Source organism: Budorcas taxicolor, chromosome 17, assembly GCF_023091745.1.
Source record: "Budorcas taxicolor isolate Tak-1 chromosome 17, Takin1.1, whole genome shotgun sequence".
Taxonomy (NCBI): Eukaryota; Metazoa; Chordata; class Mammalia; order Artiodactyla; family Bovidae; genus Budorcas; species Budorcas taxicolor.
This window is the reverse complement of record NC_068926.1, coordinates 43,648,141-43,674,311: the sequence shown is the minus strand read 5'-3', so window position 1 is coordinate 43,674,311 and position 26,171 is coordinate 43,648,141. Positions and strand designations below refer to the sequence as shown.

At 38.4% G+C, this 26,171-nt stretch overlaps 1 protein-coding gene across 1 annotated transcript in view; it reads right to left on the bottom strand.

The window, feature by feature from the left end:
• Positions 1 to 26,171, bottom strand: part of ASIC5 (acid sensing ion channel subunit family member 5) — a 37,809-nt gene that overhangs the window by 6,916 nt on the left and 4,722 nt on the right. The window contains exons 3-8 of the mRNA XM_052655119.1: positions 16,237 to 16,474; positions 15,488 to 15,613; positions 13,099 to 13,248; positions 11,278 to 11,425; positions 8,688 to 8,744; positions 6,492 to 6,660 (exon numbers count right to left, since the gene is read on the bottom strand). Coding sequence (XP_052511079.1) covers positions 6,492 to 6,660; positions 8,688 to 8,744; positions 11,278 to 11,425; positions 13,099 to 13,248; positions 15,488 to 15,613; positions 16,237 to 16,474 — 888 coding nt within the window. The remainder of the gene's footprint in view (positions 1 to 6,491; positions 6,661 to 8,687; positions 8,745 to 11,277; positions 11,426 to 13,098; positions 13,249 to 15,487; positions 15,614 to 16,236; positions 16,475 to 26,171) is intronic.

Here is a 26,171-nt window from a genome sequence, read left to right as displayed (position 1 = left end):
TACTTCTGACCTTAGTATACTCCATCTCAACAGATACCCTCTGCTCTTCACACAGGAACCAAGGCAATACTTTTGCAACTTGTAAATCATATCACTTTCCTGCTGAGAGCTCCCCAGAGACTCGCCCTCTGTGGCATTATGAGATTTCTGTCTACCACTGACGTGTTCATGGTGACTGATGCTTACCCATCCTTGGCTATCATCTACTCTGCCTCCTGCCACACCAATTTCCAGGCTATTCTACCCGTATATAAGATGCGCTTGTCAGCCTAGGACTTTTCTTGGCATGCGGTTTTCCTTCCTGAAGTGCCTTTTCCCCATTAATATTGAGACCAGCTCTGATATCAACTTAAAGCCTAACAATTTTCAAAGTGTGGTCATAGACCCCTATTGTGCATGCCTGCTTAGTCGCTCGGTATCAGATTCTTTGAAACCTCATAAACTGTAGCCTGCCAGGCTCCTCTGTCCATGGGAATCTCCAGGCCAGAATACTGGAGTAGGTTGCCATGCCATCCTCCAGGGGGTCTTCCTGAACCAGGGATGGAACCCACACCTCATGGATTGCAGGTGGATTCTTTACCACTTGAGCCATCAGGGAAGCCCACACAGACCGCTAGGGGTCCCTGTTATCTCTTCTGGAGTTCACAAAGTCAAAATTATTTTCATAAAATACTGACATGTTATCTAACATTTCCACTATGATTGTTATTTCAAGAAAGCTGCAGTAGCCGCTTTTGATGTGGAACATCATTTTCACTTGAAGGAATGGCTGACAAACTATAGTTCTTAAGAATGTGAAATTTGGCAGAGATTTTCAAAATAATAAACAAAATGAGTTTGTTGCATCAAGAATAACTGATAAGACTTGAGGTCAATAATAAATTTTAAGCTTTTAAAATTAAAGCTTAAAAATTAAGCTTTTAAAATTAAAGCTAAAGTTAAAATTCTGGAAAATTTATGTCTGCTATGATGAGCTTGATAACTCAACTTTAAAGACTTTTATGATAGGAAACAGAGAAGGCAATGGCAATCCACTCCAGTACTCTTGCCTGGAAAATCCCATGTATGGAGGAGCCTGGTAGGCTGCAGTCCACGGGGTTGCTGAGTTGGACACGACTGAGCGACTTCACTTTCACTTTTCACTTTCATGCATTGGAGAAGGAAATGGCAATCCACTCCAGTGTTCTTGCCTGGAGAATCCCAGGGACAGCGGAGCCTGGTGGGCGGCCGTCTATGGGGTTGCACAGAGTCGGACATGACTGAAGCAACTTAACAACAGCAGCATGATAGGAAAAGTAATGTTATTACATTGCAATGTGTATTATATAATAAAGTAGATTGATATTTGGAAAATGCTCATAGCTAAAAGAAATTTTCTAATGCCCAATAAACGATGTTCCAAACCATGCACAAATAAAAGACCCATTCAAAGTGCAAGTTTGTATAAAGCGCAAGTGAGTGTAAATAGAATTGCATATGAAAAATTCACTGATATGTTTTGACATTTCAGAGATGACAGCTTTCAAATGCCACCCCACCCCTTTCTTGTCCTCAAAGAGTTAAAGTGATGAGAAAGCCATGCTCTTCCCCCTTTGGCACCTGGGAAAGTTCAACCACACAGACCCTGGCCCTCATCTCAGATTGTTTGTCCAAGTCCTACCTCAAAACCATAAGGCCAGGCAGACCCAGCTGCCTTTTCTTGTTCTCTCACAAACCAGGAAAAGTTCTGCCTGGGAGCCTGCCCTTCTGTTCACAGAAAGTGTCATTATGTGAACAATAAGTACATTTTTTCATACCCTCCTGATGCATGTATGGCAGCATGAATCTCAACAGTGCCATCAAATGTTGAAACTGGAGCCTATTATACAGAGTGAAATAAGCCAGAAAGAAAAACACCAATACAATATACTAACGCATATATATGGAATTTAGAAAGATGGTAATGCTAACCCTGTATGCGAGACAGCAAAAGAGACACAGATGTATAGAACAGACTTTTGGACTCTGTGGGAGAGGGAGAGGGTGGGATGATTTGGGAGAATGGCATTGAAACATGTATAATATCATATATGAAACAAATCGCCAGACCAGGTTTGATGCATGATACTGGATGCTTGGGGCTGGTGCACTGGGACGACCCAGAGGGATGGTACAGGGAGGGAGGGGGTGAGGGGGGTTCAGGATGGGGAACACGTGTATACCTGTGGTGGATACATGTTGATGTATGGCAAAACCAATATAATATTGTGGAGTAATTAACCTCGAATTAAAATAAATAATTTTATATTAAAAAAAATAAGGAGTTGACCTCAGTCCCTCTGGGCAAATCACAAAACACCTACTGATGTTAACATGTAAGAAGCTAGTCTTGTTGATTTTTGATGTATCATCAAAGAAAAATATCACAATTATCTATAAAGGCTTTAAAAATAGGCCTCCCTTTTTGAACTATACATTTGTTTCATGCAAGGTTGTCTTCATGTTCTCCAACCAAACAACATAACCCAACAGATTAAATGCAAAAATGAGAATCCAGCTGTCTTCTGACACTGAAGACCCCTACCACATCCTAAAACAATACTACTCCTCTTCCTAAACATTTTTGAAAATAGTTAATCTTTATAAAAACTTTTACTTGCATTACTGTATAGCACATTCATTATTGTTGTTTTAAGTGAATCAATAAATTTAAGAAGTCACACCTTACTTTCCTAATATGGCAAATATTGATACTTAAAACTCACATGAAGGAGAACTCATTGGACTCCTCAGTGATTCTGAAGACTGTAAAGGGACTTTGACACTGACAAGTTTGAGAAGCACTGGGTCTTTGCTCAGCTATCACCCTGCCAGGACAGTCTTACTTGATCTCAGTCCTTCATGCTGAGACCAGCCCTCCCCGACTCTGACTCCTTCTTTTCTTTCCCTTCCCCTCCCAGGCACTCAGCACCATGGCTGGTTGCCCCATATATTTATTGTCCATCTTCACTCCACAGGGCATGCGTGCAGCATGGCAGGGGTTTATCTTTTATGCACAGAAGTATCTCTAGTTTTTAGAGCACTCTGGAATACTGACACACAATAGGCACTTATTTCCAATTTGTGAAATGGACAAATAAGGGAACAAATCAAAGAAGAAAACAACGAATGAATAAATTTATAAATATTTAACCTCTCTGTCTTTTAAACTGAGGTAAAAATCAACTACCTGATGGTTTTCATATGCAACAATAGTTTCATTAAGAAAGATCCTATTATGTAATGTAATATGTAAATGGGAAAAGATTTTGGAATAGATATATGTATATGTGTAACTGGATCAGCTGTACATCTGAAACTAACACAACATTATAAATCAGCTATCAGTTCAGTTCAGTTCAGTCGCTCAGTCGTGTCTGACTCTTTGCGACACCATGAATCGCAGCATGCCAGGCCTATAGTCCAATATAAAATAAAAAGTAAAAAAGAAAAAAGAATAGGTTCTATTAGCAATGATTCCTGGAATTATGTGGTATCTTTAATAGCTGGGAGGCATGGTTGTAAATCACTCTCCTGATTGTTTACCATTTAGAAATCAATATTCCCAAATAGAATTAATTCAAAATATATCATTAATATGTTTACTTAATTTCCATTGGTTTAACCCTGGGTAACAGGGGAATGTACTGCGTTTAAGTAGCTAAGCAAGGGGTATCATAATATTTGCAAATAATAAAACAGCAGCCAAAGTGAAGGAAATAATAAAGTTGTTTTGGAAGCTGAGAAATTTTAGCAATATTGCAATCTTTTTGTGATCCAAATTTGCGTGTAAACTGATAATACTGTTTAATTTCCCAAGCACAAAAGTTAGAGCCATTTTCCAAAATTATCTATTTGTGTTTTGGAGAGAAGATAAATTCAACCCCTATAAAAATATCACAAGGTTTACTCAGCTCCTCCAAAGTGAGTGACTTGCTAGTAATTTGGGTCTCTTTGAAACTACATTTCATGGTGATAGGAAAATTTTTCAGAATTTAGATCCAAGAATACTTGTTTATGTCAAGAGGTACAATTATAAAATAAAATCTGGATTTTAATGAGGGTAAGAAGATCAAAGAAAAAATAGAGTGTTTATCCCATTTATAAAACACTAAAAAATGCTTCCACATGCTTAAGTTTTAGTGATGGATTAATTGAGGGGAATAATTTTTTTTATAAACCAAATCATTTTATACAAAATTTACTTGAAAATTCATTCAATTAAACAAAAATTTATTTTGCTAATGAAATTGGCCTAAATTGAGCCACAATTCACTTCCATAGGGTCTGCTTCAATCAGGCTAATCTTCTCACCTCCTTCTTGATGGAATCAAGCAACTGCCACTTGGGGCTCCAGACTGGTCATAGTCTTGGGCTGGTTTGTGCCACCACCATCACACTTCATGGTTAAATTAAGAGTGCTTTAAACCCTACTGATGCTAAGCTTTTGTAACTGCTTTCCTAACAAACTGTATGCTCTTTCCTGGTGGCTCGGTGGTAAAGAATCCACCTGCCAATGCAGGAGATGCAAGTTCGATCCCTGGGTCAGGAAGATCCCCTGGAGAAGGAAATGGCAACTCACTCCAGTATTCTTGCCTGGAAAATCCCATAAACAAAGGAGCCTGGTGGGCTAGAGTTCATGGGGTGGTGAAAGAATCAGATACCACTTAGCAACTAAACAACAGCAACAAACTCTTCATGTTTTCTGATTAACCACTCTTCGATTTTTGATCTCTGTACACAAAGCAAATTTTTAATTATATATGTGATTTCTAACCCCTGGCTCTGTCTAGGATTTGGACAGCCCTGAGTCCAGCTGTGTTTGTTTAGCCACTCGTCTTAGCCCTCCCGGCACTGGCCTCTGCTAGTCACAAGCCTGCAAGGTCCCCATGCGTCACTTATAGGATGAGGTTAATGGGTAGCTACTTACAGTAATATAAATTTCAGGAGAAAAAAACAACAATATTCTCTAGAGTCATTTTGTATAACAATGAGTTTTTTTTTCTGACTTCACCAATATGTCTCTAAAATAAAGCCCACATCCTCTGCATGATAAACAGGGAGCCCAGGAGATTTTTTCCAGCCAAAAAATCACATGAAGTGCTCTTCTCAGGCACAGCTAAGTATAATAGGAATAATATTATAAATACATCAGTTTTCCATATTAAAATGAAATAGAGGCATCTATACTAGAGACAGAAGTGCTGACAAAGATATAGCTGCAAATTTTCTAGCTTTCTATCTTTCATCCAAGTGTTTAAAGTGATGCCCTATCAATCCCATCTTAATGAAAACACTTTTTCTTCCTGATTTGAAAGATCATTTTATTGTCTAGGAGTTTATACTGGGAGAATGCTTTTTTGTTTGTTTCATTAAAATACATACCAGCTTAAAACCTGAAATATGCTTTCAAAGTCAGATACTTGGCTGTACAAAAGTAAATCCACATTTAATTAATTAATATATTTTATTATAATAGACTTAAGTGCAAACACCAAATGTATTATATTGATATTTCAGGTCCTCGACTTAAAAAATATGAATAAAGTACAAAGATAAATATTATGATGCTGCCTGATTTTTAAAACATTTTTTATGAAGTTTGATTTATTTCTGATAGGAGAGTGATATAGCAGGAGATCTAATATAATCTTTAGTTCATCAAAATTGTTGTGATGTGTCCCTGTGGAAAATATACAGAGACCAGAGTTTAGGTTTGGGGCATAAATTCTCTGTGTGCCACTAAGGACCTTCACAGGACAGTTCACTTGAAATGCATTAACTTTACTCCTTTCCTCTGTAAAATGAGAATAATTTGTATTCCCTTTAATTAATACAGTTATTAGTATACCCAAACTTTATAAAATATGTGGTTGTGCTTAGCTGCTCAGTCATATCTGACTCTTTATGACTCTGTGGACTGTAGCCCGCCAGGCTCCTCTGTCCATGGGATTCTCCAAGCAAGAATACTGGAATGGGTAGCTGTTTCCTTCTCCAGGGAATCTTCCCAGCCCAGGGATTGAACCCAGGTCTGCTGCATTGCAGGTGGATTCTTTACCATCTGAGCTACAGGGAAGCCCAAGAATATTGGACTGGGTAGCCTATCGCTTCTCCAGGGGAACTTCCCTACCTAGGAATTGAACTGGGGTCTCCTGCATTGCAGGAGGATTCTTTACCAGCTAAGCTGTAAGGGATTTTCATGTTTTCAGTCATGTTAGCATTATTCCCCAGTTGGGCCAAAAATGTAAGATCATAAGCAAATTATTCAGTCCTTATTTCACTTTTCACTCAATTAAGTTAAGGGATTGAAAGACAAGCTCTTTTCTACCTTTAAAATTCTAGGCTTTCATTGATGATTCACTGCTGTCAGCCCTTGCTTCCTGTGATTGATTAGAATTTCATTCCTGGAGTCTTTGAAAGTAAAGAAAATATGTATGTTAATTAGAAATAATATACAAGGCTGAAACAAATACCTGATATATTGCTGGCTTTGATTCAACTTCTTGGAAAGATATTTCAAAGCTTTTTGGCTCGGAAAAGTAGAATAAGAAATGAACGCAGGGTATTCTGTTTCTTCACAAGGTACAGGGCAGCTGGAATTGTGTGTTCCCACCGTACACAATCCCTTAACTTCAATGTGGTCTGAGATGAAAATTAGGACAGGATATTTGGAGAAAAAGATTATTTCACAGTGGGGAGGACAGAGCTTTTCAAAATTTTATCATTTCACTTTCACTGTGCAAGAATACTGGGGTGGGTTGCCATTTCCTTCTCAAGGGGATCTTTCTGACCCAGGGAATGAACCCACATCTCCTGCTTGAACGTGGATTCTTTACAGTCAGAGCCTTTAGGGGGAAATCCCTATGTTTAAAACAGTGGTTAACAAGTTCAATCACTGCTTCCTTAACAAGTGGTATTTATATTCTGTTTACATTTTAGTACAAATAGAGCAAAGAAGACAATATAAATCATAGGGGTTAACCTTGAATTCATGGTGTCACTGGATTCATATCTTTGTTAGAAGTAAGAATTTCTTACCAGAAAGTCTCTGGGCTTGTTTTCATAAGATATTAGACATTTGGATAAAAGATGGAAAGTTTTTGTGACCTTACATCACCTTGAGAGGAACTTAGAAACATCATCTTGAAAGTGAGTGACACAGGTTTAAACCAAATGTACTCTTGGGCTTGTTTCAATAAAGATGGTATGCATCGTGCTATGGGGTGCTGAGGTCCTTGGGTCTGGGGATGCAGTGACTTTCTCACTTAGTTTCCTGTCCTCTGGCTTCTCCTCAGCAACCACAACCCCCATGTGAGTGTGTCTTGGGAAGGGAGTGGTGTTTGCCCACAGGCACTTTTGGACCAGTAACTGGGCCCATCTTGTTGCTCTTTGTTTTCAGTAAATGTTCCAGTTCTTGTTTTCCTTGTGGTTTTGTTACTGAAATTCCAGTGAATCCTTTGTTCACCAAGACCTTGAATAAGAACCAACTTTGGGCTTGTTTTCTAGATTCTCCTATTGATACTCCTCTGAGAATGACTTTTGTAGGCATCCCCTGGTTCTGAAAGATGACTGTCAATAATCTCCACGTTTTCCCTACACACACACACACGCACCCACATATACATGCACAGACACATACATGCACGTGCACGCACACATGCACTCTTCTGATCCCATTTCCCCATAAAACTCCCCCAAGAAGTAACTGCATGTATAATGTTTCCCCAAACTTCACATTCATCCTTTCTCAGGGAAAGGAAATGACAAGAAATTTAACAATGTAATTTTAACTCCTCACTTAGTAATGTGACTTCTGCATATTCAGCTTGTAAAGCTGTTTAAAAATATCAGATCATTTCTACCCGTGCCCATTCCATGAAATATTTTACAGCCATTAAAAGGAGTCTCTGAAATCTGGTCCTGCTTTCCTGGAGATATTTCTGCAACAGGTTAGATAAGCAAGTTACATAGAAGGGTATATATAGTATGATTCCATTTTAATAAAATAACCAATGACTTAAAATCATAAATAGAAAACTATATTTGTGGAGAAAATTATGGTAGAATGTATTGGAGTGTTAACATTGGTTGAGAGTTAAGGTAAGAGATATATAAGTGAAAGAAGCTGTCCCCAGTGTGAGTGTAATGTACATTGTGATTCCATTTATGTAAAAACTATCCATACACACTTATATATAAGTAACATGTAATGAAATGAATGAGGAAAAGAATGATCATCTAAATTGTGACAGTAATTTTCAAACTGATGCTATTTCTATTGATTTTCAAGTGATTCTTTCCTACTCTGTAGTGTTTGAACTAATCACAACAAGTGTGTTTTATGTATGTAATAAGAAAAACCAACAAAGCTACTTTCATTATAAAAATGTTTACAGTTTAAAAAAATTAGAGGTAAAAACCACAGCTCTCTTACTGTCACTTTGACAGTGCATATCTTTGATTCAGACGTATTTTGAAGTAAGAAAGGCTTTTCATTGTGTTTTACTGTGTAAGCTATTGTTATTAAATTTAAAAACATTGAAAAACTACCTCTTATAGTCTCTCTTGTTTCATTTCTGAACGATCTATAGTATGATTTAAAGTCTTGTATGATTCTGAGCAACTTTCATATAAATCTTGAAAGTAGAGAAATAAATTAAGCCACTTACCGAGTATAGGAGACACACAGTTGTAAAACTTTTGTAGGTCACACTCTATCCCATTTCCTTAAAAATAAAAAGGGTAAATATAGAGACTTTACATTTTATGAAATGAGTGAAATAATGACAAAAACACTCTTCATCTATCCTTTTGCAAAAACTAGTATGAAAACACGGTACCCGATGAAAATGCAGACTGGGAGGAAGAAAATAATGTTTTTGTTTTCTTCCATGTTTCTTTCCATTTATCCATTTCATTTAAAGTCTTAAGACCCTGATGCTAGAAAAGATTGAAGGCAGGAGGAGAAGGGGATGACAGAGGATGAGATGGTTGGATGGCATCACTGACTTGATGGACATGAGTTTGAGCAAGCTCCAGGAGTTGATGACGGGCAATGAAGCCTGGCATGCTGCAGTCCATGGGGTTACAAAGAGCTGGACGTGACTGAGAGACTGAACTGAACTGCAAGTAAGAATAATGATTTTCAACTGTTCATATCTTTGGAATTTAAACTCACTTTTATGTTTGTCGTCTCATTCTTTCCTACGGTGATTGTAAGACGTGCAAATCACCATTTTACAAACGAAGAAACCAAGTTTCAGAAAGTGGCTTGCCTAAGCAGTTAGGGGCCTTAGACTCATCTCTTCTCCTTCTATCCAGCTCCCTATATCCGTTGATTTAAATATGCATAGACCCACGCACCTGGTGGGGCTGCCTATCTAGTGGTAGGATGGGGCAGGGAAGTAGCACTCTCTGTGGAGCACCTGCTGTGAACCTTGGGACAGAATCAGAGCTGGGTTTCATCCCAGGCTGATTCTAAAACTTCAGTCTTTGCATGTTCATGCAGCAGTTGTCTCTTGCTATAACCCATGCATCTCTGGGGTGAGCTCAATGTTTATTCAATGGTCCTGAAAACAAACAACAGAGAGTGTCACTTACAGTCTGTGGAGAAGTTCAGCTGACAAGGGGGAAGTGCGCTTTGGGAAGAAGTGAAAATAAAAAAGGAAAACTCTACCTTGAACACTGAGTCTATGAGAAGTCTCTCTTACCACACTGTGGCTTACTTCTTGAATGATATTTCTCTCATTACCAAGAACAATGTGCTTCCCAAGTGGCTCAGTGGTAAAGAGCCTGCCTGCGATGCAGGAGACGCAGGTTCAATCCCTGGGTGGGGAAGATCCCCTGGAGGAAGGCACAGCAACCCACTCCAGTATTCTTGCCTGGAGAATCTCATGGACAGAGGAGCCTGTCATAGGCCAGGCCATGGGGTCGCAAAGAGTCAGACACGACTGAAGTGACTGGGCACATACACATCAAGAACGATGACATTTTGGAAATGATCCACATCTGAAAGGCTGATTTTTAGAACTACCTCTACCATTTGCTAGTGGGAGTTCTTCAGCTAGTTCCTTTAATGTGTATAAATCTCATTCCTCATCTGTTAGCCGACTTGGATAACTAAGTATCAAATCAAATAAGATATATTTCTGTAAGCACCCCAAAGTTTGTGCAAATGTCGTGCTTTGTGTTTTACATTTCATTTTGCCTAGTGTCCGGTTCTTATTAGTTATTTCATTTTTGTTTTTGTTTTTGTTTTTTTTAGAAATAATACATTTTAAAACTGTGACATTATTTTTCATATATCAATTTGGACCCTTTCCTATAACTTTGGAATTTTCAGAGCCAGAATTAGCAGTTTTATAGAATGCCAGTTTTGGAGGAGCCACAAGACCAAAAATAAAAATTTTAGAAAGAAGGAAGTGATGATTCTCAAAATATCTGAGAAGCTGTTTGCCAAGTTGCAACCCTTGTTGTAGGGGCAGCATTATCATGTTCATGTGTGAGTGTGTGTGGTGTGTGTGAGTGTTTGTGTGTGTGTGCATGTGCATGGGGTGTGTGATGGGCCATCACATGGGGAACTGGTAAACTTGTAGGACCAGACTGGTTTCACCCTTTAAATCACTCTACACTTCTTCATAAATACACTGGAGAATAGGGTGAAGGAAATCTGAATAGAAATATCCAGCTGTTACATGGAGTGAGTTCTGTGTCAAGCAGTTGTTTTGAGGCTACCTGCATACTCACTCCATCCCTGTTATGACTTGTCAGGCCATGTAGGTTGGATACATTATGCTGCTCCTCACTTTCCAGGAGCTGCAGAAGTTAAATGCAAGGCCAGCTCCATCCACCCTGCTCCAATGCCCTGTCCAGGGCTCAGCTCAGACATCCGTGGCTCTGAAAGCATTTCAGACTGGATGCAAAGGGGGACTACAGAGTCTTTCTGACAACAACAAAAAGGTCTCAACAAGGAAATATTCAGTATTGGTAAGAAGATCTACTGTTTCTTTCAAACAGAGAAAATCTTGATGAGCAGCTTAAGAGCACCCAATTGAAAATGTTGAAATCAGATTTGGGGACCGGCTCAGACAACACAAGGCTCTTTTCTTTTCCAGATATCTCTGCTAGGAGGTTTATTTGTCAGGTGGATGGTTTTCCAGCATAGAATTTCTTAAGAATGTGCAACAGCTCTCTGATACCTTTATTTCCATGTTTCAGATTAAGTAAAGAGTTATAGAATGGGACACAGCCTCTATTTACCAGGAAGAAGGAAAGGCAGACATCCACACTGCTTCCTGATGTGCCAAGCTTTGCATTCCTGCAAGCAGCCAGAGGTGCTATAGGTCCTGAAGTTCTGCAGTTTCAGGTGGGGATTGCATTCTCCCCAAGGGTATTCCTGATGGACTGTCTTAAGACAAAATAAACATCCAGGTCAGAAGATCTGTCTGACTCAATACACCCCTTTTCTTTTCTCTCAAGCCTTTGATATTCTTTAGTTGACTACATTTGTCCACTATGCCTACTCTATTAACCTGAAAACCCCTAAAGTTAAGTCTACTGTTTGCGCTTTAATATCCACCCTAAATGCTCTGTGTTGTTCAGTTGTTCAGTCACGTCTGACTCTTTGCGACCTCATGAACTGCAGCATGCCAAGCTCCCGTGTCCTTCACCATCTCCTGGAGTCTGCTCAAACTCATGTCAATTGAATCAGTGATGCCTGTACCTGTAGTGAATCAATAAAATCAGACAAAGTGCTCCAAAACTGAACTCCTACAAGGAAAAAAATCATTTATTGACATATTTTAGCTTATTTATCAACCCACTCACAAAACAGCAACCAAAATTATACACACAAAAAGATCCTTTAAAACAGAATCGAAACATGAGAACAGTTTATGGTTGCCAAGGTTGGGGGAAAATGGGCTGAGAGTTTGGGATTAGCATATATAGGACGGATAAACAACAAGGTTCCACTGTATAACACAGAGAACTATATTCAATATCCCATGAGATATCATAATGGAAAAGAATGTAAAAATGATGTATATATATAGATATATATGTATAACTGAATCACTTTACTGTACAGAAGAAATTAGCACAACATTGTAAATCAACTAAACTTCAATTAAGAAAAGATCCTTTGGTGGTGGTTTAGTCCCACCAAAGATCCTTTACTGAGTACCTAATATATGCCAGGCAATATGGTACTGTTTTCTTTATATTATTTCACTTAAACCTCAAAGTAACTGATTTGGCCACCTGATGCGAAGAGCCAACTCATTGGAAAAGACCCTGATGCTGGAAAAGATTGAGGGCAGAAGGAGAAGATGGTTGGATGGTGTTGGAGGCTGAGATGGTTGGATGGCATCACCAACTCAGTGGACATGAGTTTGAGCAAGCTCTGGGAGATGGTGAAGGACAGCTTGAAATGCTGCAGTCCGTGGGGTCACAAAGAGTTAGACACAACTGAGTGACTGAACAACCACAGAGTAACTGTGAAAGGACACATTAGCCCTTGGCCCTCAGTGTGCAGAGAGGAGATGGAAATTCAGGAAGTTAATCCCAAAAATTACAGAGCAAGGGGCTGCCAAGTGGAAACCTGTCAGACACTGGGATTCTAAGACCTGCTCTGCCCACTGACTTTTTCCTTCCTAGAAAGTCCTGTTGAGAAAAACCACAGTTCAGCCACATGGACTTCCTTCTTAATGTCCATTTTCAACTCAAAATTCAAAGTTGACTTGGGTTTGCTGGGCTTCCCAGCACTCACTTACACTGTATCCGTGAATTTGGTTTTGAGCCTCCCAGTAATGGAAACGTATCTGAACTGAAACTGTTGAATTTCTGGTGATGTTTGAAATGCAGGAGAGAAAAGAGTTTTAATGAAATGTGTTATTATGTATTTATGGGATCATTACCCCACTGAGGGACACAGCCTTTATTTATCAGGAAGAAGGAAAGGCAGACATCCGCACCGCTTCTTGATGTGCCAAGCTTTGCATTCCTTCGAGCAGCCGGAGGTCAGAGTTCCCTCAGACTCTGAATTTTGTGATTATATGTATGTCTTTATTTGATATTTACCTTCACCTGGCGGATGGTCACCCGTGTATGCATTCCCACTGGTGAGGACAAGCCCAAACCATCAAACTGCGGCACCTTCATGGGTGAATGGATAACAAAGGTGATCCCAGCGTCAACGAAGCCAAGGGTTGGGTCATCTGTAAATTCCTCCTGAAACAAACAAGTATTTCTTCTCAGATTACAAATTGATGTCAATTATGCACAAGATGAGTTTGTGCAGAATTTTGTGCAGAGTTACTCTCATGATAGTATTTGAATAACTTAAAAATCAAATACTTCATGTCAATATGAGATCTCCTTTTATATAAAAGCTGTGAAAATTAAACACCTAAAGACCTACTTTTCATGGTTAAGCTACACATCAAGGCCTCGGTCATTTTCTCCCCGTCACCTCTTGCCTGAGGCAATTTGAATAGAAATATGGAAGGTATGGTATCCTGACTGTCAGCCACCTGGTTCCCCTGGCCGTCTCCTCACCTGCCTCTTTAGTTTCTTTCTCCTTGGCTGTTCTCTTTACTTATTTGTCTCAGAAAATCCTTTGGCCCTCTGCTTCTCCTTGCAGTTAAAATATTTGGCCTGACTTAAAATTCAAATTTATTTTCTCCTAAAAGTAAAGACTTATACTACTTCTTTAGCACTAGTGCTTTTCTTCTGTAAATCGTATGTCAGATAAAGAATTTTTTACAAGAAAACAAATATGTATATGTAATTGTTCATTACATAAAAGCATACATTTCAGGAGCTCAAGCTTTGCTTTTTTATTGGTTAGGTTTCTTGGTTGGCTTTCATATATTATCATAAAACCAAATTTCTGGTTTATCGTTTCTCTTTTTTTTCCTAAGAAGCCAGTAATTCTTCATGATTAGGATCAGAAAGGGCTTTTGGAGGCATACTGTGTTTATTCCTGTGACTCTGAGGCAGGAAGAGCACACTCCCAGGGAGGGGTCAGAGTGAGCCTGTTTCACCAACCCACAGCAGCGAGCACAGCTGGAAGGAACCCCAGCAGTGCAGACATGAGCACCAGACGTGGTTCCACTTCCAAAAGGCAGGACTCAAAGCAGCCGGTTTGTCAGAGAGGCACAAGAAATTTAAGATCAAACTTCTGGTGACTTTATTAGTTATAATTTCAAGTTATAAGCAGAAGGGGTGGCCTTGATGAGGGGCTAGGATGATTTTTCTTGTGAACGGTTAACTGCACATACAACAATAAACTTGCTCAGTCTTGCGTTTGATACTCAGGACCCTGTTCTCCTAGCCCCCCTGTAACTCTCTAAGGAACACTTGACTGCTAGTCTGGGGAAATATCTCAGCTCTATTTACTTACTGAACTTTGCACTCAATTTGCAGATTTTAATTGCACTCTAAAAACACTGGGGGAAATTCTAGCTTATAGAAGTTATTATATAATATTTGAAGTGAACATGTGGCTTATATTTAAATAACTTGAAAATATCAATGAACTAGATATACAAATCTGGCTGTGTGTATCACAATGTGCAGTGCTGCGGACTCTTGAATGGAATACAGGGGAAACTATGAAGCGTGGCTTAGGAGAAATTCCTGGAAAGTAACCAATCGTCTTGTTCACTTGGATTGGGGAGTAGTTTGGTGAAATTCAGGGGTGCTACCTTTATTTTTCATCTCTTCCATTAATTGTGTGATTCTGAATACTTCATTCAATAGCATTTCAAATCTTCATTTACCAGATCATAACAACGGAGTAGAATACCTCTAAGTGTGTAACACTACAAATGATTGTGCAAGATGGAGGGTGAGGATCAGCCTTGGGTGAGAGTTACACCAGGTAGTCTTGAAGGAACACTTCTGAATTTCTTAGGAGCCTAGACAGCTGCCACCTAGGTCTAAACACTTAGAATCTACTTACGCCAATTACAAATTTACAAAACTGGCTTAGGCAAAGCCTACTGATACAATATTTTTGCAAAGCAATATTTTTCATCACCTTTTCAGACTATAGATTTCTATGGTTTGTCAAATATCTCTGTACGGCTTCTTTCTAAAACATATTGCCTATTTTCATGAAAATCTAAACATTTATCTGAACATTAAAAATTCATAGGTCTTCTTGAATTACTATATACACTGAGATTTAGAAATCTTTAGTTTCCTTGTTTTCTGACATGAACATTTCCAGCATCATAAAAATGACAGTAAGTAACATAGCTAAAAATGTCCAGGTTATTCCTCTAAACTGCACATTTTCAATCTCCAAGTCTGTAGTTTCATCCTGAGAGTCTTGACTAAATTAATAATTTAAAAAAAAAAAAAAAAAGACATGTGGGAACGATTCAACAGGGCACAGCGTCCTGAAACTCCTGTGCATTCTTGTTTGGCTTGAACCTTGGTGAAGTTTAAAGAAATTCAATACCTGATTGACATTGAAGAGCAAGTGTAAGCCTCTTCCAGAAACACTCACTTTTTCCTTCGCTTGGATATTTTCACCATGATTAAAGGTAAAACAGTTTCCGTATTCAGTGAAGACATGTGCAAAATCCTCCAATATGAAAATAAACAAAAGAAAACACAGTCAGGTGAGTATTTTTGTCCTTTCAAAGTTTAAATGCCTATAACTTTCTTTTCTTACTCATAGTGCTGAGTGAGAAGCAAAAACATCAGGAAGAATAGAAATCTGGCGATTTTAGTCTGTATTCCAAAAACAGCTTTCTTTTTTTTTGTAAAATGCACCTGTCAATTTGTATCTGCTTAGCTAGTTGAGACATTTTCATATGCAGTTGACCCTTGAACAACAGGGATTTGAACTGCATAGACTCATTGTTTTAAAATAAATACCCACCACAGTTCAGCTCAACCTATGGTTGGTGGAATCGTCAGCTGGGACTTGGAACCACAGATAGGGGTTTCCCTTTAAGGACAATCCTGCAAGAAATATCACCAAATATTTCTGTCTTCTATCTTTCCTTATCTAACTGTATGAAAAAGGAGGCATGTCCCATGTGTATTCATACCTCCTGATATCATAAGGCTGAGCTAAGGACATGTGCTCTTGGAGCAAATTTAAACTGATTCCCCATGGGAGTAAACTTTACCTCAATGCAAAATAATACAAAGAAGTAGCTTGTTATATTGATGAAATTTGAAGAAATAGTGCAACATTACCTCTGGGCCACATGGCTTTCCAAAAAATTCACATTCTAACAATGTGCTGCTGTTGAGATAAAAACCATTTTCCTTGACAAACTCTGTAATGCTGAAGTTTCGCTCACTTGCAAGGAAATCAATAGCCTCTTTAGAGCCAGTAGAATTGGTACTGATTTCCTGAAGATGAAGGACTTTGGATACGATATTCCATAAGAAAAAAATAATGCCAAATGTGGCTGCAGCTTCTGCTTGGAACCTATTTGTGGAAATAAAGGCATTGTTTAGAATAATAAACACTTGTTACCTCAAAGATGGTATCTGAACTCTATCCTTTTCTCCTCGTATCTCCTATATTTTCCCTCATTTGTAATACATTCAAGCAAAATTGGATTACTAAGAGGTCTTTGTCACCTGCTGCAATCTATCTTGAATTTCTACATATAATTTCATTTATCTAGAATACCTTCCAGACCTTGCTCTGGATACATCCAAATGGATCTTCACAACCCAACACTGAGAGAGGTGTTAGGAGCTGTTAACACTATAGGAACCAGATTTCCAGGGTTCACATCCAAGCCCCGTTGTGCTCTATGCTGAATCTGTGTGGCTGCCTCAACTGCATTGCTAGACTTCTCCCTCTTGTCTGCATCTGTTTACAACCTGCAGTTCATTGCAGAGTGGAGGTGTGGTTGTTCTGTACATTGTGAATGTGGATCTGCCACCCCAGCTTGTCTGCACTGGGCAGTTCCCCCAGCCCTGTCTAGTCTCCTCAGACAGCTTCTGCTCCTGGGTCAAGCAAGGGTGCAATCTGAAAAAAGATGCCAACTCCTCCTGCACCACCAGGATCGGAGATGAAACACACATTCCCAGCTCATGTTTGTTTCCTTCATTTCAAATCTATATTTTTTTCTGGCCAATATTTTTATTTTATTATTTTTTTTACTTTATTTTACTTTACAATACTGTATTGGTTTTGCCATACATCAACATGAATCCACCATGGGTGTACACGTGTTCCCAATCCTGAACCCCCCTCCCACCTCCCTCCCCATACCATCTCTCTGGGTCATCCCAGTGCACCAGCCCCAAGCATCCTGTATCCTGCATTGAACGTAGACTGGCGATTCATTTCTTATATGATATTATACATGTTTCAATGTCATTCTCCCAAATCATCCCACCCTCTCCCTCTCCCACAGAGTCCAAAAGCCTGTTCTATACATCTGTGTCTCTTTTGCTGTCTCGCAAACAGGGTTATCATTACCATCTTTCTAAATTCCATATGTATGTGTTAGTATACTGTATTGGTGTTTTTTTTTTTTTTTTTTTTCTGGCTTACTTCACTCTGTATAATAGGCTCCAGTTTCATCCACCTCATTAGCTCATGATTCAGCTGTATTCTTTTTAATGGCTGAGTAATACTCCATTGTGTATATGTACCACAGCTTTCTTATCTTCCTTTCTAAGCACAGATCCTGCTGACTTCAGATCCAGCACCAGAAACAGAGGCAACAGACCTGCAGAGACTGCTTACCCAGCCCCTATGGTTCAGTGGGCTGAATCCCTATAATAAACCCCTGGTTTTCTGCCATCCACAGAGGTTCTGCTTCTTGGATGGAGCCCTGACCGTTACAGCCTTAAGGCTATGACAGTGCATTTTCTCATCTCACTGTCACACAGCTTCCTCACTTATGAAACTGGTATTTGTTAATACACCAATGATGAAGGTTAATATATTGATTTATTTAAATAACATGTCAAACGATCATTTAGATGATTAAACTATTTTTCCTAACATATTTCAAAGAGTGTAAGGTAAATATTTATTAAATAAATGCCTCATTATTGTCAAAGCAACTTGCTGGCAATCAAAGCAGAAGTAATGTGTTTGCCCTAATAAGTGCCTTGTAATTCTTTTATTTTGCTGGACAGTTTCTGCTTTGCATTCTGTATGGTTCTTTATTTTCATACCTTAACTTCTTTCAATATGTGATTTTCATATTTTGGATGTTATATTATATTATTACACAATTTGAAATGGAACACACTTCCTCTCCTCAAATCGGATGCCAGACAGCATAGAATAAAATACATACCCAGCTGGTAAAGAATCTGCCTGCAGTGTGGGAGACCTGGGTTTGATCCCTGGGTTGGGAAGATCCCCTGGAGAAGCGAATGGCTACCCACTCCAGTATTCGGGCCTGGAGAATTCCATGAAATGTATAATCCATGGGGTCGCAAAGAGCCACTTTTCATTTCATTCTTGGTGAGCATACAGGACCATGCGGTGCATGGTTTGTATGTGACTTTGCTTCTATGTTACAAAATCTATATTTTATTTTCACTTTCCTTTTGTATTATCTGTAACGTAATTTTTCATTCTCAGGACAGTCACATTAAACCCTTTCTCAGTCAAGGCGGGACATACACAAAACCAAAAACAGGAAAAAAAACCAAAACAACCAAACCAACATCATATCCGTTTAGAGATGCAAAACAGCTTTTTTTGACCAGGTTTTAATAGAATACCTTATGTAACTAGCTCTAAGCCTCGCAAGACCTCTCTTAAAACCACTGCCCCAGGTCCCAGAACCCTATAAGTATTCTCTTTGAACTCTTTTCTTCAGAGACACTATTAAGCCTCCACCCTTGTGGTATTTTATCTAACTAGAATACATTTAACACTCTTGATTTTCTTGGGCAAACGTGTTTTTAGTGATCTTTTGGGAAGTTAAAAACCGACACTAGTAACAAATTTTGTGAAGAAGTGTTTGCTCTAAACGGAGGGATGAACCTTTTGCTGACTTCAGGTTTCTAACTCTTTGACTGACAGGGGACCAAGGGTCTGCTCCAAAGCCCTGTGACCTTGGAATCCTACACAGATTGAGCCCACACCACCTCACACAATGTTCACTGCATTCTTTTCATGATGATTATGCAGAGAAATGAAGAAATTGTTACAGGTGTGGGAGGTCTGAGCACAATATATTAAAAGGTTAAAGAGGAGAGCATTTTAGAACATTATTTTAGAACTATTTTTTATACTATTAATAGATCATGGAGTAATTTAGGGGGATGAATTAAACTTAGTGAATAAAGTCCAACAGTATTTGGAACAAAAGAAGTGATAAATTTTGTGAGACATTTTTGTTTAGCATAAAATCTAAGTGTTTTTCTCCAAGTTTATTTTCAACTTTAATTCAAGCTCCAAAACTCTTCCAAATATAATTTTTCAGAAACCTTGTTTAGTGATAGTTTGTCTTACTCTTTCATTTCCTATACTGATAAGTCTAGTCAAACAAAACAATAAAAATATGATATGTTTAAACAGTTTAAGAACTGATAACCAATTACCAAACCCATCTTTCTTAGGTGTGTTAGTACCTCTAAGTACATTTCCCCAAATTATATGGCCCAAATGAGTAAGCTTCTTTTCAAGTCCACGTTGATGCCTTACTCAGTCCTTTGTTGAGCTCCATCAAAATAGATCCAAGTGTATGTGTGTTAGAATCAATTTCCAGATCCTCTGCTCTAACTCAGCATTTAAAAAGAAACACCCAGTGAAGTGAGCCAGAAAGAAAAACACCAATACAATATACTAACGCATATATATGGAATTTAGAAAGATTGTGATAATAACCCTGTAGGCGAAACAGCAAAAGAGACGCAGATGTATAGAACAGTCTTTTGGACTCTGTGGGAGAGGGAGAGGGTGGGATGATTTGGGAGAATGGCACTGAAACATGTATAATGTCATATATGAAACGAGTTGCCTGCCCAGGTTCAATGCATGATACTGGATGCTTTGGGCTGGTGCACTGGGACGACCCAGAGGGATGGTACGGGGAGGGAAGAGGGCGGGGGGTTCAGGATGAGGAACACGTGTATACCTGTGGCGGATACATGTTGATGTATGGCAAAACCAATACAATATTGTAAAGTAAAAAAGAAAAAAGAAAGAAAATGAAAAAGAAAAAAGATTTTTAAATTACCTAATAAAATTACATATACTAATAAAAAAAGTAAAAATAAAAAGAAACACACACAAAGATTCTTCTCCAATTTATGAAAGAATTTTTACCTGTCAAGCATTACAAATCTTAGCATATAATGCACCTGGTGTATAGCAATCTCAAGGCCTGTAACAGGCAAACACTGGAGGAAGACTCCTCTAAGAATTAATCAAAGCTCCTTAAACTTTGTCTTGTCCTGTTATGCACATATTTCTGGTTAGGGTGAAGCTTGGCATTAAACATAGGGTATTTGAGCCTCTACTGGATCCTCTGAATTGAGAAAAGTTGAAGTAATATGATAAAACTTGTCATTTCATTTTTATTTTCTGAGTTACTAAAAAATAGGGTTTTAAAATTTTTATTGGAGTATAGTTGCTTTATAACATTTTGTTAATTTTTACTGTACACAAAAGCAAATTAGTACTCCTTCTTTTTTGGACTTCCTGCACATTATTTTAAATGAAACTGGGTTGCTGTGTGCAAATTCCAGATTATTGCAATATTAAAAAATGTGAAGTGTATTGAAGTGAAGACACTTAGTTGTGTCCAACTCTTTGTGAGCCCATGGACTGTAGCCTACCAGGATCCTCCATCCATGGGATTTTCCAGGCAAGAGTACTGGAGTGGGTTGCCATTTCCTTCTCCAATTAAAAAATGTACACAGGTTAAAATTTGCATGATTTTTATCAATGAAGTAATTAAATGTTATAAAATCATAAACATTTATTCTTAATAGTCAATCCTTATCATATTTTATCTCCTAATATTTATTTATCTCAAAATATTTATTTTTGATCTCCTAACATTTATTTTTCTCATTGTATTTATTTTCGACCTCCTAAAACTAAGACATTAAGTTATTTAAAGCTATGGTTAAAATTTTAGCTGCCAATTTAAAATTTGCAACTGAAATACATAGTTTTTCAAACTTCCTTTATATGGAACATGAGGGAAAATGTTTGAAGACCACTGGCTGTGAGAACAGGGGAGTGCACAACCTAAGTTCTTTTCTTGATCCATCAGTCATTTGCTAAAGAGTGTTGGTGAGATGCTGGTGAACTGACATTCAAAGTATCTATTTTTAAAATCAGACTTTAAGAGTTGAAGATGTCTCTAACCACCACAGTATTGATGATGTATTAGTTGTTACCTAAGAAAGAGTAATTTTCTTATAATTAATAATTTTCCTCTTCTGTAATTTTGGTTTCTACACTATTGAATCTCATTTTTCATCTGGATATTACCTATATCTAACTGCAGGGTATACTATCAGTTTTTTCTTAATGCCACCATCCAACACCAGAGTTTAAATCATTGATTTGAGATTTGAATTATGCAAAATAAACTTTTATACAAATAAAAATTTAATAAAAACATGATAGTACTTAAATTATAGGGTATTAAATATTTTCCTTGAGATCATTCTTCTTTTTTTAATCCATGCATTTCCTGATCAGCACTGCTTGAGTTGCAAATGTAAGTTTAGGTACCCTGTGTGTTTCTTCATTCATTTCAGAGGGTTGTCTAACACAATGTGATTTTTTTCTTTCATTGGTTATTTCGTGTGTGCTGTTTAATATCTCTATATTAGTTAATATCCCAAATTTCTTCCTATTATAGACTGCTTATTTCACTCTGTTGTATTTGATAAACATACTCTGAATGATTAAATATCTTCTAAATGTATGAAGCTTGTTTTATGGTCTTGATACAACTTGCCCTAGAAAGTGTTCCATGCGCACATGAGAAGAGTGTGTAATCTGCTGTTATGTAGAGTGATCTATAGGTATTATGGGCCTAAGTATTACACACTTGCATTTTAAAACAAGCAAGAGAAGAAAGAAGAATAAACACACATTTATAATGTCTTTTATTTTTTTTATTTTTTTATTTATTTTTTTTTTTTATAGTTTTTTATTTTTTTAATTTTGGTGCTTTTAGTTTTTCATATGGATTTGAAAATTCTCTGAGTTCACTTGCTTTAAGTCTGAAGAACTTTTTAGTATTTCTTGTATGATGGGTCTGCTAGAATGAATTCTCTCTGAATGTTTTTATTTTATCTTCATTTTAAAGATACATTTTTGTGCAAATTTGGGGAGTTTTGACACAATATATTAAAAAGAAATTTTTCTTCTGTATTTTCTCTCCTCTTCTGGTACTCCCATTTTACATATATTTTTATGTTTTTTAGTATCCCCCATTTCTCTGAGGCTCTTTTCATTTTCCTTCATTAGTTTTTCCTCTCTATTTCTCAGCTCACATACTTTGTTAATTTATCTTCAAGTTCATTGATTCTTTCTTCAGCCACTTCAAACCAATTGCTGAGTCCCTTACTGGATTTAGTGAATTTTTCATTTCAGTTATTATACTTTTCAAAACCAGAATGTCCCTTTGGTTCTTTGTATAATTTCTGTCCTTACTGATATTGTTTGCTTCATGAGACATTATATCTTCCTTTCTGTCTTCAATCACAGTTTCTTGAGTTATTTGTATTATAATAGCTGCTTTGATGTCTGCTAAGTCTGATACCCCATGCCCAAGGTAAGAGAAACCCAGGTAAAATGATAGGTGTTGCAAGAGGACATCAGAGGGCTGACACATGGAAACCATAATCACAGAAAACTAGCCAATCTGATCACACAGACCACAATCTTGTCTACTCAGTGAAACTAAGCCATGCCTTGTGGGGCCACCAAAGATGGGAGGGTCATGGTGGAGAGGTCTGACAGAATGTGGTCCACAGGAGAAGGGAATGGCAAGCCAGTACAGTATTCTTGCCTTGAGAACCCCATGAACAGTATGAAAATGCAAAATGATAGGATACAGAAAGGGGAACTCCCTGGGTCGGTAGGTGCCCAATATGCTACTGGAGATCAGTGGAGAAATAACTCCAGAAAGAATGAAGGGATGGAGCCAAAGCAAAAACAATACCCAGTGGTGGATGCGGCTGGGGATAGAAGCAAGGTCTGATGCTGTAAAGGGCAATATTGCATAGGAACCTGAAATGTCAGGTCCATGAATCAAGCTAAACTGGAAGTGGTCAAACAGGAGATGGCAAGAGTGAATGTCGATATTCTAGGAATCAGCAAACTAAAATGGACTGGAATGGGTAAATTTAACTCAGATAACCATTATATCTACTACTTCAGGCAGGAATCCCTTACAAGAAATGGAGTAGCCATTATAGTCAACAAAAGAGTCCGAAATGCAGTACTTGGATGCAATCTCAAAAACGACAGAATGATCTCTGTTTGTTTCCAAGGCAAACCATTCAATATCACAGTAATCCAAGCCTATGCCCCAACCAGTAATGCTGAAGAAGCTGAAGTTGAATGGTTCTATGAAGACCTACAAGACCTTTTAGAACCAACACCCAAAAAAGATGTCCTCTTCATTATAGAGGACTGGAATGCAAAAGTAGGAAGTCAAGAAACACCTGTGGTAACAGGCAAATTTGGCCTTGGAATGCAGAATGAAGCAGGGCAAAGGCTAAGAGAGTTTTGCCAAGAGAATGCACAGGTCATAACAAACACTCTCTTCCAACAACACAAGAGAAGACTCTACACATGGACATCACCAGATGGTCAACACCAAAATCAGATTGATTATATTCTTTGCAGCCAAAGATGGAGAAGCTCTAGACAGTCAGCAAAAACAAGACCAGGAGCTGACTGTGGCTCAGATCATGAACTCCTTACTGCCAAATTCAGACTTAAATTGAAAAAAGTGGGGAAAACTACTAGACCATTCAGGCATGACCTAAATCAAATCCCTTACGATTATACAGTGGAAGTGAGAAATAGATTTAAGGGACTAGATCTGATAGACAGAGTGCCTGATGAACTATGGATGGAGGTTTGTGACATTGTACAGGAGACAGGGATCAAGACCATCCCCATGGAAAAGAAATGCAAAAAAGCAAAATGGCTGTCTGGGGAGGCTTTACAAATAGCTGTGAAAAGAGAAGCCAAAAGCAAAGGAGAAAAGGAAAGATACAAATATCTGAATGCAGAGTTCCAAAGAATAGCAAGGAGAGGTAAGAAAGCCTTCCTCAGCAATCAATGCGAAGAAACAGAGGAAAACAACAGAATGGGAAAGACTAATTTTCTCTTTAAGAAAATTAGAGATACCAACGGGACATTTCATGCAAAGACAGGCTCAATAAAGGACAGAAATGGTATGGACCTAACAGGAGCAGAAGATATTAAAAACAGGTGGCAAAAATAAACAGAAGAATTGTACAAAAAGAGCTTCACAACCCAGATAATCACAATGGTGTGATCACTCACCTAGAGCCAGACATCCTGGAAGGTGAATCAAGTGGGCCTTAGAAAGCATCACTACAAACAGAGCTAGTGGAGGTGATGGAATTCCAGTGCAGCTAGTTCAAATCCTCAAAGATGATGCTGTGAAAGTGCTGCACTCAATATGCCAGCAAATTTGGAAAACTCAGCAGTGGCCACAGGACTGGAAAAGGTCAGTTTTCATTCCAATCCCAAAGAAAGGCAATGCCAAAGAATGCTCAAACTACCGCACAATTGCACTCATCTCACATGCTAGTAAATCAGTGCTCAAAATTCTCTAAGCCAGGCTTCAGCAGTACGTGAACTGTGAACTTCCTGATGTTCAAGCTGGTTTTAGAAAAGGCAGAGGAACCAGAGATCAAATTGCCAACATCTGCTGGATCATCGAAAAAGCAAGAGAGTTCCAGAAAAACATCTATTTCTGCTTTAGTGACTATGCCAAAGCCTTTGACTGTGTGGATCACAATAAACTGTGGACAATTCTGAAAGAGACGGGAATACCAGACCACCTGACCTGCCTCTTGAGAAACCTATGTGCAGGTCAGGAAGCAACAGTTAGAACTGGACATGGAACGACAGACTGGTTCCAATTAAGAAAAGGAGTACATCAAGGCTGTATATTGTCACCCTGCTTATTTAACTTCTATGCAGAGTACATCATGAGAAACAATGGGCTGGAAGAAGCACAAGCTGGAATATAGATTGCCGGGAGAAATATCAATCACCTCAGATATGCAGATGACACCACACTTATGGCAGAAAGTAAAGAGAAACTAAAAAGCCTCTTGAAGAAAGTTTAAGAGGAGAGTGAAAAAGTTGGCTTAAAGCTCAACATTCAGAAAACTAATATCATGGTATCTGGTCCCATCACTTCATGGCAAATAGATGGGGAAACAGTGGAAACAGTGTCAAATTATTTTTCTGGGCTCTAAAATCAATGCAGATGGTGATTGCAGCCATGAAATTAAAAGACGCTTACTCCTTGGAAGGAAAGTTATGACCAACCTAGATAGAATATTGAAAAGCAGAGATACTACTTTGCCAACAAAGGTCCATGTAGTCAAGGCTGTGGTTTTTCCAGTCATCATGTACGGATGTGAGTGTTGGACTGTGAAGAAAGCTGAGCATCGAAGAATTGATGCTTTTGAACTGTGGTACTGGAGAAGACTCTTGAGAGTCCCTTGGACTGCAAGGAGATCCAACCAGTCCATCCTAACAGAGATCAGTCCTGGATGTTCATTGGAAGGACTGATGCTGAAGGTGAAACTCCAATACTTTGGCCACCTCATGCGAAGAGTTGACTCATTGGAAAAGACTCTGATGCTGGGAGGTATTGGGGGCAAGAGGAGGAGAAGGGGACGACAGAGGATGAAATGGCTGGATGGCATCACCGACTCAATGGACATGAGTTTGATGGAACTCCAGGAGTTGGTGATGGACAGGGAGGCCTGGCGTGCTGCCGTTCATGGGGTTTCAACGAGTCGGACACGGCTGAGGGACTGAACTGAACTGAACTGCAGTCTGATATGTAAGTTGGGCAATTTCTGTTGACTGTTATTTAAGATCCTCCAACTATTTATGGCTTCATAGCTCATTTTTTTTTTTACCACTAATAATATTTCATTGAGTTGTAGGA